The sequence below is a fragment of the Myxine glutinosa genome, chromosome 12 (assembly GCF_964187855.1).
Source record: "Myxine glutinosa chromosome 12, kmMyxGlut1.1, whole genome shotgun sequence".
Taxonomy (NCBI): domain Eukaryota; kingdom Metazoa; phylum Chordata; class Myxini; order Myxiniformes; family Myxinidae; genus Myxine; species Myxine glutinosa.
In genome coordinates, this window is record NC_136272.1 from 39,511,727 (window position 1) to 39,525,866 (window position 14,140).

The window sequence follows — 14,140 nt, forward strand, 5'->3', positions numbered from 1 at the left end:
AGCAGGAATTTGCCTTTTTCTATTGATGACGTCAGACGTCTTTACAAGACATGCTTGTAAAGTGTGTGCGCCGAAGTGTGCGTGTGCGCCGAAGTAAAACCAAGTTTTTATAAACCATCTATAGGGACGCTGATTCATGCCGGACGACTGTGGGAGTGTTTGAACGTTGATTTCAAGGGTCTGTTGCCAGCAGCTGGGGGACGCCGATACATTCTTACTGTTGTCGACGAGTACTCCAGATTTCCGTTTGCTTTTCCATGCCCTGACATGTCTTCTGCAACGGTGATTGAATGTTTGCGGCAATTGTTTTTATGTGTTCGGATATCCTGCTTTCATTCACTCCGACAGAGGTATGGCTTTTCTGTCTCGAGAGATTAAACAGTTTCCCCAGGATCGAGGTGTCGCTACAAGCCGTACCACGGCATACAATCCTCAAGGCAATGGCTTGGTGGAACGTTATAACGGAATTATCTGGAGAGCCAGTCTATGAGCTTCAAGTTGCGTGGTTTACCCTTTGCAGCAGTGGGAACGTGTACTGCCTGATGCACTGCACACAATCCGGTCGTTACTGTGTACCGCTACTAATGAAACTCCACATGAAAGGATGTTTCACTTTCAGTGACGTAGTGCTAGCGGGCGAGCGTTGCCCTCTTGGTTGACCGGGCCCGGTCCGGCTCTTCTGAGAAGAGTGGTCAGACAAAGTAAATACGAGCCGTTGGCGGATCACGTAGCAATTCTAGAGGCAAATCCAGAGTATGCTCGTGTGAGGTTTCTGGACGGGCGTGAGACTACTGTATCTATTCACCATCTAGCGCCTTGCGGTGAGAGAAATGAGCACATTGCTGATGACACGGGAAACGGAATCTCAGGTTCACCCGTCAAAGTGAGTCGCAGCAAGGATCGACCGGGGATAAAGTAATGCTTGATAATGTCAAGGTAACGGAGATCCCGTTGGAGTCATGGATATCTCAAAAGGGGCAGACTGATTAGGAAGATTCTCTTTGTGAATCTGGGGACCCGGAAACTGAGGGGATTTATCGAACTCGTGCTGGAAGATTGTGCCAACCGCCAACTCGTTTTGGTTGGTAGAGCTTTGCTTTGTTACTGTTGCATTGCTTACTTGTTTGTTCACTAGATTGTATTTTAACGAGGGTGAATGTGATGAAATATGAAGAAGAGGATTCAAATGGAATAGCCTTAAGAACGGAATATAACGGGTTGTACGAGAAAGGAGGAGTTTTGATTTCGTGTCTATCTTTTGTGAGCGGACGCTCGAGAAGGTATGACAAGTAATGAATTATTTGCTTGCCGATGGACAATGAAATGTCAGTATAATCTTTGCTGCTGTTCTGATATTATTCCTTGTTCTGTGCGTATAGGGTATGTGGAGATAGATTTCAATGAAGCCTCATATCTGGGAAACGAGGTCTCGACTTGATTTCATATCATGAGAAAAACCACAACCGTCAGAAAGCATCCGTAAATGAAAATTTACGTAAAAAACCGTAAACACGTGCGTTTAAAAAAAAACCTCAATCGCTATCTAGCATTGGAAAATTGTAATTTATATGATTGTAAACTGTGAAATAAACATGACAATAATGTGTGTAAGGGGAAAACGAAAGAGAGTCTGTAAATGAAAATTTACATATAAAACTGTAAAAGCGTCCGTTAAAAAAAAAACCTCAATCAATATCTAGCATTTGAAAATTGTAATTTCTATAACTGTTAACTGTAGCCTGGTGTTGGCTTAGCGGTTAGGGTGCCAGCTCGGGATCCTAGGATCCTGGGTTCGAGTCCCAGTCGATTGCTGAATTAACGCCAGCGGGATTGACTCAGCCTGTCATCCTTCTGAGGTCGGCAAATTGATTATCAGTTCACTGGTAATTCCCTGTGTGTCGCAAGAGGCGACTAACAGGGAAGGTGGCAGGAAGGGCATCCGGCCATAAAACATTGCTTCAAAAAGGGGACAATGGTGCCCGAAAAAGGCCAACCCCTGCTCTGCGGGGAAAAATGGCCTCTAAAGGTGGTTCTATAACTGATAACTGTGAAATAAAATCCTCAATGAAAATTTACTAAAAAATCGTAAACTAGTCTGTAAAAAGCAAAAACAAAATAAAACAAATGATATCTAGCAGAGGTCATTGATGCTTGCCTCAAATCATAAAGCTTCCATTTATTATGTTCCTACATACTTATTGCTTACAAGGTGTAAGCATACCCCATTTGTAAACATATAAACTTCAACTTTAAAAAACAAGTTATCTTCAGTGCGTCAACTTACCCAGACATGTTCGGCCATCAGAAGCAAGATGCAGTCCACGGGAGGGACACGTGCATTGCACCAATCCATTTATATCCTCACAGCCATATTGGCAGCGCCTCATTGAGCATGCCCATGGATCTGTGATTGGCACATGTATGCAAGTAAGAAATGTACGTCGACCTGAAAAGTTTCCTCCCTTCATCATATTACAACTGCAAATGGCCTAGCTGCTATATCAATAACTTAACATTATATAGAAGATAAGTACACAATCACTTTGCCTTGATTTTACATGAGCTTGTGTTCGATGGGGACTAATAAATATCATTCAAATCTCAAAGTTGGTCATATAATGTTTTGGAAAATATAATCACTAAATGTATGAATGCAATAAAATTAATCAGTCTAAAATGTTTACAAAGATCTTCGTATTGGGTATTCTGCTTAACAGTTTGCTGTAAGTTTTGGGGAGTAACATATTGATATAATCAGTTTACTTAACTGTCAGTAAGTGCAATCCATTTCAATGACTCGTATTTATATATTTTACAGGAGTGAGGCTCATGTAAGTGCAAGGTAGAATTAACAGTGGGCCAAACACAATGGAATGAACAAGCAGGAAAAGAGTAAAGAAAGGAGGTGAGGAATTGCAAAGATTATCTTCATCATTAAGTGTGACGTCCAATCATAATCTTCAAAATTAGCATGTCTTTATGAATATAGCATGAATGAAATTTTGTTTGTCACAAAACCAGTCAAGTTTGTGGTCAGTAATAATCATTCAAAGAGCACTGTATAAATGAAGAGTGGACTGTGTAAGTTCACAAAAGTCATTTCTACAATACTTGTGCAAATTGCACATCCGTATTGATGTTGTGGTATTTTGGTTTTGCTGAAAAATGGAAGTCTACAAAAAATTACATCCGATATAAAATACAGAACTGAATTATTTTTTTCTTAAAATGACTTACTTGATTGATAATTATTATAACAATGAACATCTTGTGAGACATAATAAGGATCGGACATGAGTAGTGGAAGTTGGAACACTCACCAACACATGAACCATCACTCATCAGTGTGTAATCATTGAGGCAGTAGCAACGGAAGCTCCCATACGTATTCATGCACCGGTGCTTGCAAGGCCGGGGTTTCAAACCGCATTCATTCAAGTCTACAGCATGAAGCAATTTGCTTTCAGTGACTAATCGTTGGGATCGTGTATTTTTTGAACAAGAAAAACACTCAGACACGAAAACCACCGAACGGTAAAAAGTGCCAAAATGTCATAATTTTGTGTCTATATAAAATAACAAAGCAGGAATTTCCAAAATTGTATTCTAGCTGAGGGAATGACCTTATCGAAAATTACAATGAAACAGCACAAGCCAATGAATACAAAATAAAATGGAGGGAAAATTATTATTCATAATTTGGATGAAAGTTTTTCCTGAGATATGGTCTCCTCCTTCCTATTTGTGTCAAAATTGGGGAGAGTACACCTTGTTACAGCTTTGGTTAGAATAACCTATTTTTTGTGAAACAGACACACACACACAAACACATCAAACCTCAAATAAAATGTCACACATGAAACTGAAACAGCAATAAATACAGCACCAACGTTTATAAAAAGACAAAATAAAAATATAAATGGAAATATCAACAGATATACACCGACAACTGGGAGAATGATAAAAGAGCAGGAAGGTATAAAAAAAAAAGGTTGGACAGAATGGTAGTAGACAAAGAAGGCTCATTGGATTGGCTAAGAAGAGGTCAGCTCAACTGGGATGTAGAACGAATCATTATAAATGGCCAAGACCAAGGACACTCACTACACCAATAGATTTAAGAATATAGTGGGACTGAGTCAATCGGACAAGTGTAGATTTTGAAAGGAAGAAAGAGAAAGCACGAGTCACCTCCTATTGGAATGTAAAAAAACTCATGTCAGAACAGCTGTACACCCAAAGGCACACCAAAGTATCTAGAGTGTAATCTACTGGCACTTCTACAAAAGAAAATCAATATCCCAGTCCCAGAAAACTTATGGAAACATGAACCAAAAGCGATCATTTAAAACAAGAAAGTAATGCTCATGTCTGACCTGATTATCCCATCAAGCACGGGTATAGAAAACAATGCAACCATATGCAGTACTTAGGGAAAAACAAGAAAAAAAGGCATTGCTAATTGAGGTGTCAGTCCCCAGCGATTTTGGTCTAAACAACACAGAAATCAAGAAAATGACTAAAGACCAAGATCTCAAATATGAGGTCAAAAGATTTTGGATTCTGAAGAAAACCAAAATTGTACCAGTGATAGTTGGAACAACGGGAATGATTAAGAAGAACCTTACGGAGACCGTAAAAAACATCTCTGGAAATATAATTGCAAACAAAGTACAGTTGGAAGCTGTCTGAGGCTCGGTGACGTTCCTCAAAGGAGCACTAGGAACAAAACTTTGAGAATAAGAAAACTTCACAACTTGGTCCATGTATCGTGATCCCTTACTGAAATGGAAGAGGATACATTGAGCCCTGGGAAGAATCCGTTCCATCTTCTGAAACCCACAAATGGAAATAACAACCAACGACACACACACACACACACACACAAGGTTTATATATATATATTTTCGGTTATATAGATGAATTACAATTGTGTATCTGTACTTCATTTGAAAGCAAACACATTTTGCAATCAAATAAAATGAACTTATTAATTTTATGATTTTCGGTTACCGGTACAGTATATTTCATATCATGAGAAAAATTAAAACATACATTTAAAATGTTTGTAATTGCATTTTCAATAAACAAAGAGCTTACAGACTTTCTTTTTGTCAAATTATTGAAGAGTGAATTTGACTTTACTGCTCTATCATATATATTAATGTTTTGGTACAACAAATGTTCCACACATGAAAAATACATAGCATGAGCAATAAACATGTTGCAATAAACATTATTTTGAATCATACAGATGGCGTTAAGTTATAAGACATTAAGGCTCGTAAATTGATAAGGTATGTAGTGCAAAATGAAGGGTTTTTCATGCACCCTCACAATGTATCAATTATGGTGGTAATGGGAAAAAAATATTAAAAGCAAACCACAATGAATTTCTTTATACAAAAAATATACCCAGTAGATTATAGTCTTAAATATAATAATAAAATGGCATGCCCAATGTCTTCACCTACCATGGTTGCAGGTCTTTCCTGTGTATCCAGGTAAACACTTGCACTTTCCAGGTCCTACACACTTGCCATTCTTGCATGGTGGCTTGCAAATAGCTTTATAAAGCAATGAAAAGGAAAGTTAAACAACCAATAAAACGACAAATTAATAAATTAAATCAAATTTTGACACCACAGGGAATAATGGCTGAAACCTACTTACTAACGTTTCAGAATGAAAACCTGGAATGGAAAATCCCAGAAATTGAGACTGATATCAGAAAACAATCCATATATATATACACTACCGGTCAAAAGTTTTAGAACACCTCAATTTTTCCAGTTTTTATTTAAATTTACGCAGTTTAATGTCTCAATGTACTCTGAAATTAAGCATAGAACAAATAAACAATTGGAGATAAAAAAATAAATCATAGAATCATTTTAACAAAATTTAATTTAAATTTTTGACTCAGCAAAGTAGCCACCTTTTGCAGATATAACCGCCGAACACACTCGTGGCAATCTTTCTACAATGGAAATCAAATATTGTTTGGGAAGTTCTTCTTCCGGTAATGTATGTATGTATATATATACATATATATATATATATATATATATATATACAACAGAGATGGCTGTCCGTTCATCCATTCACGGTTACGCTGATTGGCTGGTGTGAGGCTAGGTGCATTGGTGCAATGTGATCGGCTCCTGGCAAGATTGAATAATATATCGTATAGGCTTATTAACAGGTGGTATTTGAAATCTGCTTCCATATTTCACAATCGGAACTCATAGCCTAAAATATTGTGTTGAAATGTTCCTTTCTTGACATTCAGCATTTAAAAGGATAGAGCATGGAAAATCCCCTTAAGTTGGCATCAACGGGGAGGAGGAAATTCCTCCTTTGGAAATGTCCCACTGAGTGTGGTGAGAAAGGTGGCGCCATTGTTGTGACGTCGCTGGTACCCAGAGTGCCTGTGAATGACGGCCCTTCCCCCAAGCTCAGTGGCTGTTTTTTTCTCATCTAACAGTCTTGTGTTGTGTCTCTTGTATTTGGCTGTATGTCCATGTTTGTCAGACTACGAGCCTTAAATCGAGTAAAAAAAAGACACAGAGGAAGGAAATGAGTAGTTCGAAAAAGAGTTAAGATTGGGTTAGGTTGGGCATGCTGAAGGTCATCACAAGGAAGGAATTAAAGAATAATAGGAGGATCTGAAGAAGTGGCATTGGGATTTATTGTTCTATTGGAAAGACGAACAGATTGTTGGGATCATTTTGAGAATGACTGCCAATTTGTTCTGAGATATGCTACTCAGAATTTTATTTTCGACAGAGTGAGTATGAATTATGGGGGTGGGTGGCTGTGCATTATCGTGAGGCTGGGAGGGTGCATTATGGGGGGTATAGTGTAGGCTGTTATGTCATTTCGTGTTTTTGTTTTGTTAAAAGCAAAATTCCACTTGATTCCTTGTCTTTGGGGTGTCACATGTTCGAAAAAATAGGTTGTTAATTTTTTTTAACGGATTAAGGGTGTCAAATGCAAGATGGCCGCCAAAATATATAAATTCCATTAAAACTGGTATTCTGAACACAGTATGAGGTCCAAATTAATGATAATACCCATAATTTCAATACCAAGGAGTTCAAAAACAATTAATTTCAATATGGCAGTCAAATCCAAAATGGTGGAAAAATCCAAGATGGCCGCCACTTCTTAAATAACCACAGTACAAAAACTTAATGTTCTTGATAACACAAATTGTGAATGATGAAATAAGTCCATTTTGGTGGTAATGCCCACATAAGTAATGCTAGGCCATTGGGGAAACATGTTACTGATTCGTTGAAATCGGTGGATACCTGCCATAGTGAGAAATAGTGAGAAAATCCAATATGGCTACCACTGTTTTACACAAAGGTCCACATTGCTATAACAATGATAGCGTAATGTAATTTCCTGTTTGACCATATTTAAATATTCCTGTCTCACAATCATCCGTTTTACCTTACAAGTCCTCGTGTTCATCTCCCACAATGTTCTGAGCTGATTGTTCATTGTTGCTACAGCCGTAGTTCAAACAGCTACAGACCTCTGTGCATAGGAGTTTATTGCTGCGGCAACTACAGGAGTTTCCTTTGCATCCTGATTTGCAGCCACATTTTACCAGCTTAGTCACGGCCTCTGGTGCTGGAGGGTTCAAACACATCACCGGAAGAAATCTATTTTCCTCTGACTTCCATCCGTAGTCAGTGGGAGAAGGAAGGGACGGTTGACTTTCGCATGCCTGCATCCATATCATTGCAATATAATGTGCTCGCAGAATGTGTGGTGTCAATGATCCAGAGGTTGGAGGCAGACTCTCTCCCACGGCCTGTCGATTTGAGTACAAGAACCATCGTAGTGCATTTACTTTGGTGTGTGTTTTGGATCTGTACAACAAGCAAACGAACCTTTCCAGTTGGTCAATTGCGTTTGGAGAGGGTGTAGCAGCAGATTTGCCAAGTGAAGCAAGTGAATCCAGTATCATATCATCGCAGGACATGAACACCTTCATACACCAGTCCTTTGTCCTGCCGGCGAACCTGCCACACATATCTGATCCTGTGAAAGAATGAAACCCAAAAATAGCTGAGGCGCGGTTAACTCCTAACTTTTCAAAGATAGGTTTGACTGCAATTTTCCTATTCAGTTTTCCTTTTCCGGTAAGGAAATATGTCTCAGCAGGTAGCTGTGGATACATGTGGATCATCAGCAAGAAGACATCGGTATCTGGAGAGTCTATTACAAGTTCTACATCGCCGTTAACTGTTAGGGCATGGAGCAAGAGTAACGTATCCGCTTCTTCATGACCGTGTTTTACCAATTCATCAGGCACACTTACATTGCCTTTTGTCTCAGTGCCGAAGGTTACCATGAACTTCTTCAATTTGTTGGCAGAGCTGTTGCTGTGATCCAGAGTCTTTGCAGCTAAATACTCTACAAGTTCTGCCTTGGTTTTGACACTTGAAAGGAAGTCCTTCAAGGAAATATTCTGGATCAGTGTACTATCTTGGATGTGATAGTAGGTCGAGTTTCCCTTTGTTCTCTTTTTTCTCATTTGCTCTTTCAGAGAACTTTCGACGTATCTGTCAAATACCAGTCTTACTTCGTCGTAGTTAGCTGCAATCCTGATAAGCTTTTCAAGAAATGACATGGCAAAATCACTGCATGTTTTCATTTTTTCTGTCTTGGAGATGGAGTTAACGAGGGCCATGCCATCTATGACTACAACTTTAAATTTCTCAGACATGTCGGACATGTCAGTTGAAGCTTCTTGCTCAGGCTGCGCTTCTTGTACTTCAGGCGCCTCGGCTTGGGGTGGTACTTCAGTTTGGGAGTTTTCACTCAATACTTGGTCGCCAGAAACACTCGGTATGGCATTAGCTGGATCGCTTGTGGCTTCTGTTGGGCTAGGTTGCTCCTTGGTAACTAGCGCTTCAAGATGATGAAGGACCTTAGCCTTGTCATATGCTAGGAGAAGTGACCCATCCGAAGCGAAAAAGGCACGTGGAACAATTCCAAATTCATACTTCCCAATACAGTCCTTTAGATCAAGGTCTGGACGGCTTCTTGATGCTACTATAAACCTCTGTAGGAGTCCTCGTTCTTCTTTGACTTTAATGAGTTTGTCACCTGCTTTCACTTTCTTCACTGTGTTGGCACTTTTGAAAGTGCCTATGTTCTTTCTCTTCATTGGATCCCACACTGAAAGTTTTCCTTCTGTAAGGCGTTCTTTGACAAATGTCTGGAACAACTGTTTTCCGATGGCATCGCGGTCTACTATGTCCTTTGTTACCTTTTCATCAATTACTTTCTTGGTAAGAAGGTTACACAGGTCACTCTCATCGGTTACGAATGGGTCTCCATGAACAACAAATACCTCTGTCAATCTAGCGGAATTTCTCATTACTCGGGTGGACTTTCCCCCTGTGATCTCGTGGTGTTGGTCTCTGGTATCAGCACCTTCCATGCCATATTCTCTTTGAAACTCCTCTACTAGATTAGACAAGTCAGGTGCAATCAGGAAGAAACGGTCTAGAGCTCTCTCAATTTGGGTTATTCCAGTAATGCCTCCAATGACCTTGAGTTTGCGGTTCTCCTGCTCAATTCCGTGATCTGGACCTATTGAAGTGAATGCAGCAATCCCCTTCGTCACACAGAAATTTCCTTTCAGGAGTTCTGCCCAGACATCTGGAAAAACATGTTCTGTTTGCTGCATTGTTGACAGGTACAAAGGGAGCAAACGTGCGTAGTTCAGGTGGTTGTGAGCAAAGAAGTACTTGATAAGAGCTTCAGTGCTTTCCATATGCAGCAGCAGGTCCCGTTGTCTGGTAGCTCTAATATACTGAAGGATAGTTTCAAACTGCCTCAAGTAGTTATGGATGTAGTGTTGAATTGGTGCTGGATTGCTTTCAAACTGTCCCAACTTTGTGAGGATATCTCTAGATTCGAACATGGTCATGGTTTCTCTGACGGCATCTCTGAGGTTTTGACGGTTGCCTGTGTTCATGCTGATATCTTTCTGATATGCTTTTTCCAAATCAATGGACGCTTCACTTAGGAACACTTTCTCTTCTGGTGCTTTTGTTAGGAACCTGTCAAAGTAGAGATGGTATAGAGCAAGCAATGTTACAGTATGTGCTTCTAGGGACCTGTAGAGATGTTTTCCATTTCGGATTTGCGTTACGGTTGTTGGAGAATATAGTCCAGCTTCGACCCAAGCCTGGTCAATGCCGCTTCCTTCCACGTATTTGCCTAATGCCGCCAATGCCCAGAAGACTACGTGCAACTCACCAGGCCGAAACAGGAACTGCTTCTTCATTTCATCTCTTTCTACCCATAGTTTCATTGCCATATCATAGAGTTGGAGATCAAGTGTCATCACTGTTATTTTGTCTTTTCCATGAACCTGAGTTGTCATATTATGTGCTCTCATCAGACCAGTATAAAGGGTTCCGTAGTCTGTAGGTGGTGATCATATCAGTGGTGGAACTAAAGAGACATTGGTTCGGCTCGCTGAAGAAGACAGCAGGGAGTTAAAAGCACCCCATGTTCCTTGAGACTTTGATTTTGCTTGTGTTGCTTGTGTTTGATCTTCAACTGTATCGAGATGTGTTTCTGGAGTCTCGTTTTGTGCTTGAGGTTCGTCATCTCTTTCCCTGAGTTGTGTTTCTGACGAAGTGGTTTGTGATTGCGTTTCATCGCTATGTTCCTCGAGATCTAAACAGCCAATTATCCATGCCATATCGGTCTTCTTGCTCATATCTGTGATGGGATGAGAGCTGCTTAGCTTGCACGGAAACTTCTTCTGTATAATCTCCGGCTTCTTGCATGTGTGATACTCACATTCTATGGCATCAACCAATGTTTGAGAACTTGATGTACGGTCAATTTCGACTTTGGGCAACATTGCTGGCTTGTTGTGGTCTGTGGACTGGTAAACAGCTATTGCTGTTCCATGGAGCGTGTTCATACCGCAAGGCGTGACTTCCAGAAAGTCAATGTTATCTAAGGCATACCAAACAAATGTATCCTTAACTAGCCAAGGTGGTAGGCAAAGTCCACCTACTGAATCCATTTGCTTTCTGACAGTATTGGCGATGCCAGTCTCAATTTCCATAACTTTGGAATAACTGATGCCAATGTCAAGCTGTTCCAACTTTGATACAAGGGTCTTCGATCTTGTATTCTTGTGCACGTCTAAGGCCAAGCCCACTGAAAGAGGAGTTTCGCAGAGGTTTCTGAAGTCACTCCCTAAGTGTTTTGGTGTAAACGACACCTGTCTGTCAGATTTGTAAGCTTGAACAAAGTGCTGTGCTAAAACGGAGGCACTTTGATCTACAGATGTTCTCCTCCTTTCAGTTTGAATTGGTCTTGGTCCCTGAATGGCATGTTTGCAAAATGTGTACAACAGTGGAGGTGGTTCATAGTCTTGAAATGTCCCACGGAACTTCCAGTTGGGTGAATTGGCAATATCTCGTCTTACTATTGTGGCTGCTTTCAACAGGATCTTCAATTCTCCTGTGAAATCTTCTGTCTCTAGAGCAGTTGACAGAGCTGCTTCTTTTACTTTAGTTGGAAGAACTTGTTCAGGTTTAGTCTTGTCTGGTGGTCTGTTGAAGTGCACATCAGGGATGTTATCCAGAATCAGCTGCTTTAGGAACGGTTTGTACATTTGTTTGGAAGTTAAGGGCACTCCGTTTCCTTCTAATATGTTGATGTAAGTTGTTTGAATATCATTCATGTTCAAAGCAGTTTCTCTAGTTTTCAGTTCATTTGCTATTACTTCAAGTATCTCAAGGTCAGATATGGCTTGGCCAAATTTTTTTGCTGATCTGGGTTCCTTCGCTCTTGCAATGTCCCTCTTTGCTTTTACAAAGCAAGGTAGATGATATCTGATATCATAAGCAACTGCTGCTAGGGGATCAGTTGCTGCAATAACATTACTTAGCCTTGCCTTCAGATTTACATCATTTGTGTTTCGGCCAATTTCCATAAACTGGGATCCCATATTCTTGGTTGCAACATCATGGAGCTTGACTCTTGTGTCTTCAGCACACACAACACATTTGATATTGTCAGTATATTTTTCTCTTCTACCTCTCACGGACGTCGAAGGAGAATCCGCTGCAGAACAAGAAGGACGTCCTATCTTCTTCTGTCGTATGACAGCAACATCTCCCACTAATGCTGCCTTTTTGAATCATGTCTTTGCCTTATCAATGTTACCTTTGTGTGTAACATTTGCATAGCATCTCTTGTGATAGGAAACACCCTCATTTATCAGTTGTTCTGCAGAAAAGTCCTGAACACGGGCATTCAGTTCAGCATAGTCTGTGTCTCCATATCCATATCGCAGTTGAGCAGAGTCAATGATATTCTGAATGGAATCTAATGCAGGTTTTGCTACATAGCTTTTGTAGTCAGCTTGCCGAACACCAGTCTGGCAAATAAAACACAGCTTGAAATCCACGGATTTTGGCCTCTTGTCGGGGGAAAGAGCTTCCATCACGGGTATCAACCTCACCTATAGGTTCAAATTAAGGAGAGTGAGGTATACATCATGATAGTTGTAGTGACACCAATTTTAAAAGATATCACTATTTGATGTATTAACAGCTTTTGATATTTGTTTCAGTAACACTATCAATGTAGAATCAAACTCGTCATAATAAGTATCCAATGTTGCTGCATATAACTGTAACTACACTTAACAATCCACCACTAACCTGGCAATAAATCCACTACGTTGTGTTTTGTGCTTGTCGTCAGGGCTTCTACCCGTGGCTTCTTATCAACTTTGATACGAGATGCTTGTTCAAACTTCGGAGAAGGGGAGGAACAGGGTTTAGGGCGTTCTAACCTACAAGTATAACAGCAAATGTGTACATAGGACAACTAGTGTTTAATGCACTACAGATATAATACAATATGACAGGAATCAGTACATACCGTGGATGTATAAAAAGGATCATTGAAGGACCATTGCCCGCCTTTACTGTCAATGCAAATTGTTTTCTGCTATTCAGTTTCTCTTGTTTTGTTGCTTAAGTTTCTGGTTCATTTTCCAATACTACTCACTAACCTGGCTACTATCAAAACGCTTGTTCAGATACGGTATATCTTGAGTGGGTAAGGACTCCTACCATGGTACAGCTAACAACTTTTTTGCTTGCTAATCTGTCCTGAACTTCAAAATCTGGGGATGGACATGGTTGACAGCATAGTAACCTAAAATAGAAACAGTGCTTTGTACATTAATGTCAAGATTATAATCAATATTGTAATACTGGTAGAGGATGTAGACGTTTTCACTCACTCAAATAATAAGATCGGCCTGTGTTTCTAATGGCAGCCATTTTAAAATTCAAGATGGCTGCCATCCACCGTTTTCAACGAATCAGTAACATATTTCCCCAACGGCTAAGCATTGCTTGTGCGGGTATTACCACCAAATGGACCTTTTCCATCATTCACAATTTGTGTTATCAAGAACATTAAGTTTTTGTACTGTGGTTATTTAAGAAGTGGCGGCCATCTTGGATTTTTCCACCATTTTGAATTTGACTGCCATATTGAAATTAATTGTTTTTGAACTCCTTGGTATTGAAATTATGCGTATTATCATTAATTTGGACCTCATACTGTGTTCAGAATACCAGTTTTAATGGAATTTATATATTTTGGTGGGCATCTTGGATTTGACACCCTTAATCCGTTTAAAAAAATTAACAACCTATTTTTTCGAACACGTGACACCCCAAAGACAAGGAATCAAGTGGAATTTTGCTTTTAACAAAAAAAAAACACGACAGCCATTTTTAAGACATAGCAGCCTACACTAGTAGGGGAGGGAGGAAGATGGGAGGGTGCAGGATGAGGGAGAAACTTTGAGTTGGTGTGGTGAGGTGGAAGCTTTGAGGGGATGGGGTTAAGGGGGGATGTAGAAAGAGGGGATATGAAGTGGATGAATGCTGAAGAGGGGGACATATGGAAGGGGTGGGGTTGTAGGAGATGTGGGGGATGGGGGGGGGGGTGAGGGTACTGACATGGAGGGGTTTGACACCATTAAAATAACCTGAATGTGTTTTGATTGTTATGATCAAACAACCTCTACAAACTGGACTTATTAAGATTTCCAAAT

General features: G+C 40.1%; 1 protein-coding gene across 3 annotated transcripts in view; it reads right to left on the minus strand.

Moving 5' to 3' along the window:
- LOC137415186 (epidermal growth factor-like protein 6) overlaps positions 1-14,140 on the minus strand; it is a 78,093-nt gene that overhangs the window by 37,749 nt on the left and 26,204 nt on the right. For all 3 annotated transcript variants that reach the window (XM_068100766.2, XM_068100765.2, XM_068100764.2), the window contains exons 3-5: positions 5,475-5,567; positions 3,321-3,440; positions 2,285-2,404 (exon numbers count right to left, since the gene is read on the minus strand). In XM_068100766.2, the coding sequence (XP_067956867.2) occupies positions 2,285-2,404; positions 3,321-3,440; positions 5,475-5,567 (333 nt within the window). The remainder of the gene's footprint in view (positions 1-2,284; positions 2,405-3,320; positions 3,441-5,474; positions 5,568-14,140) is intronic.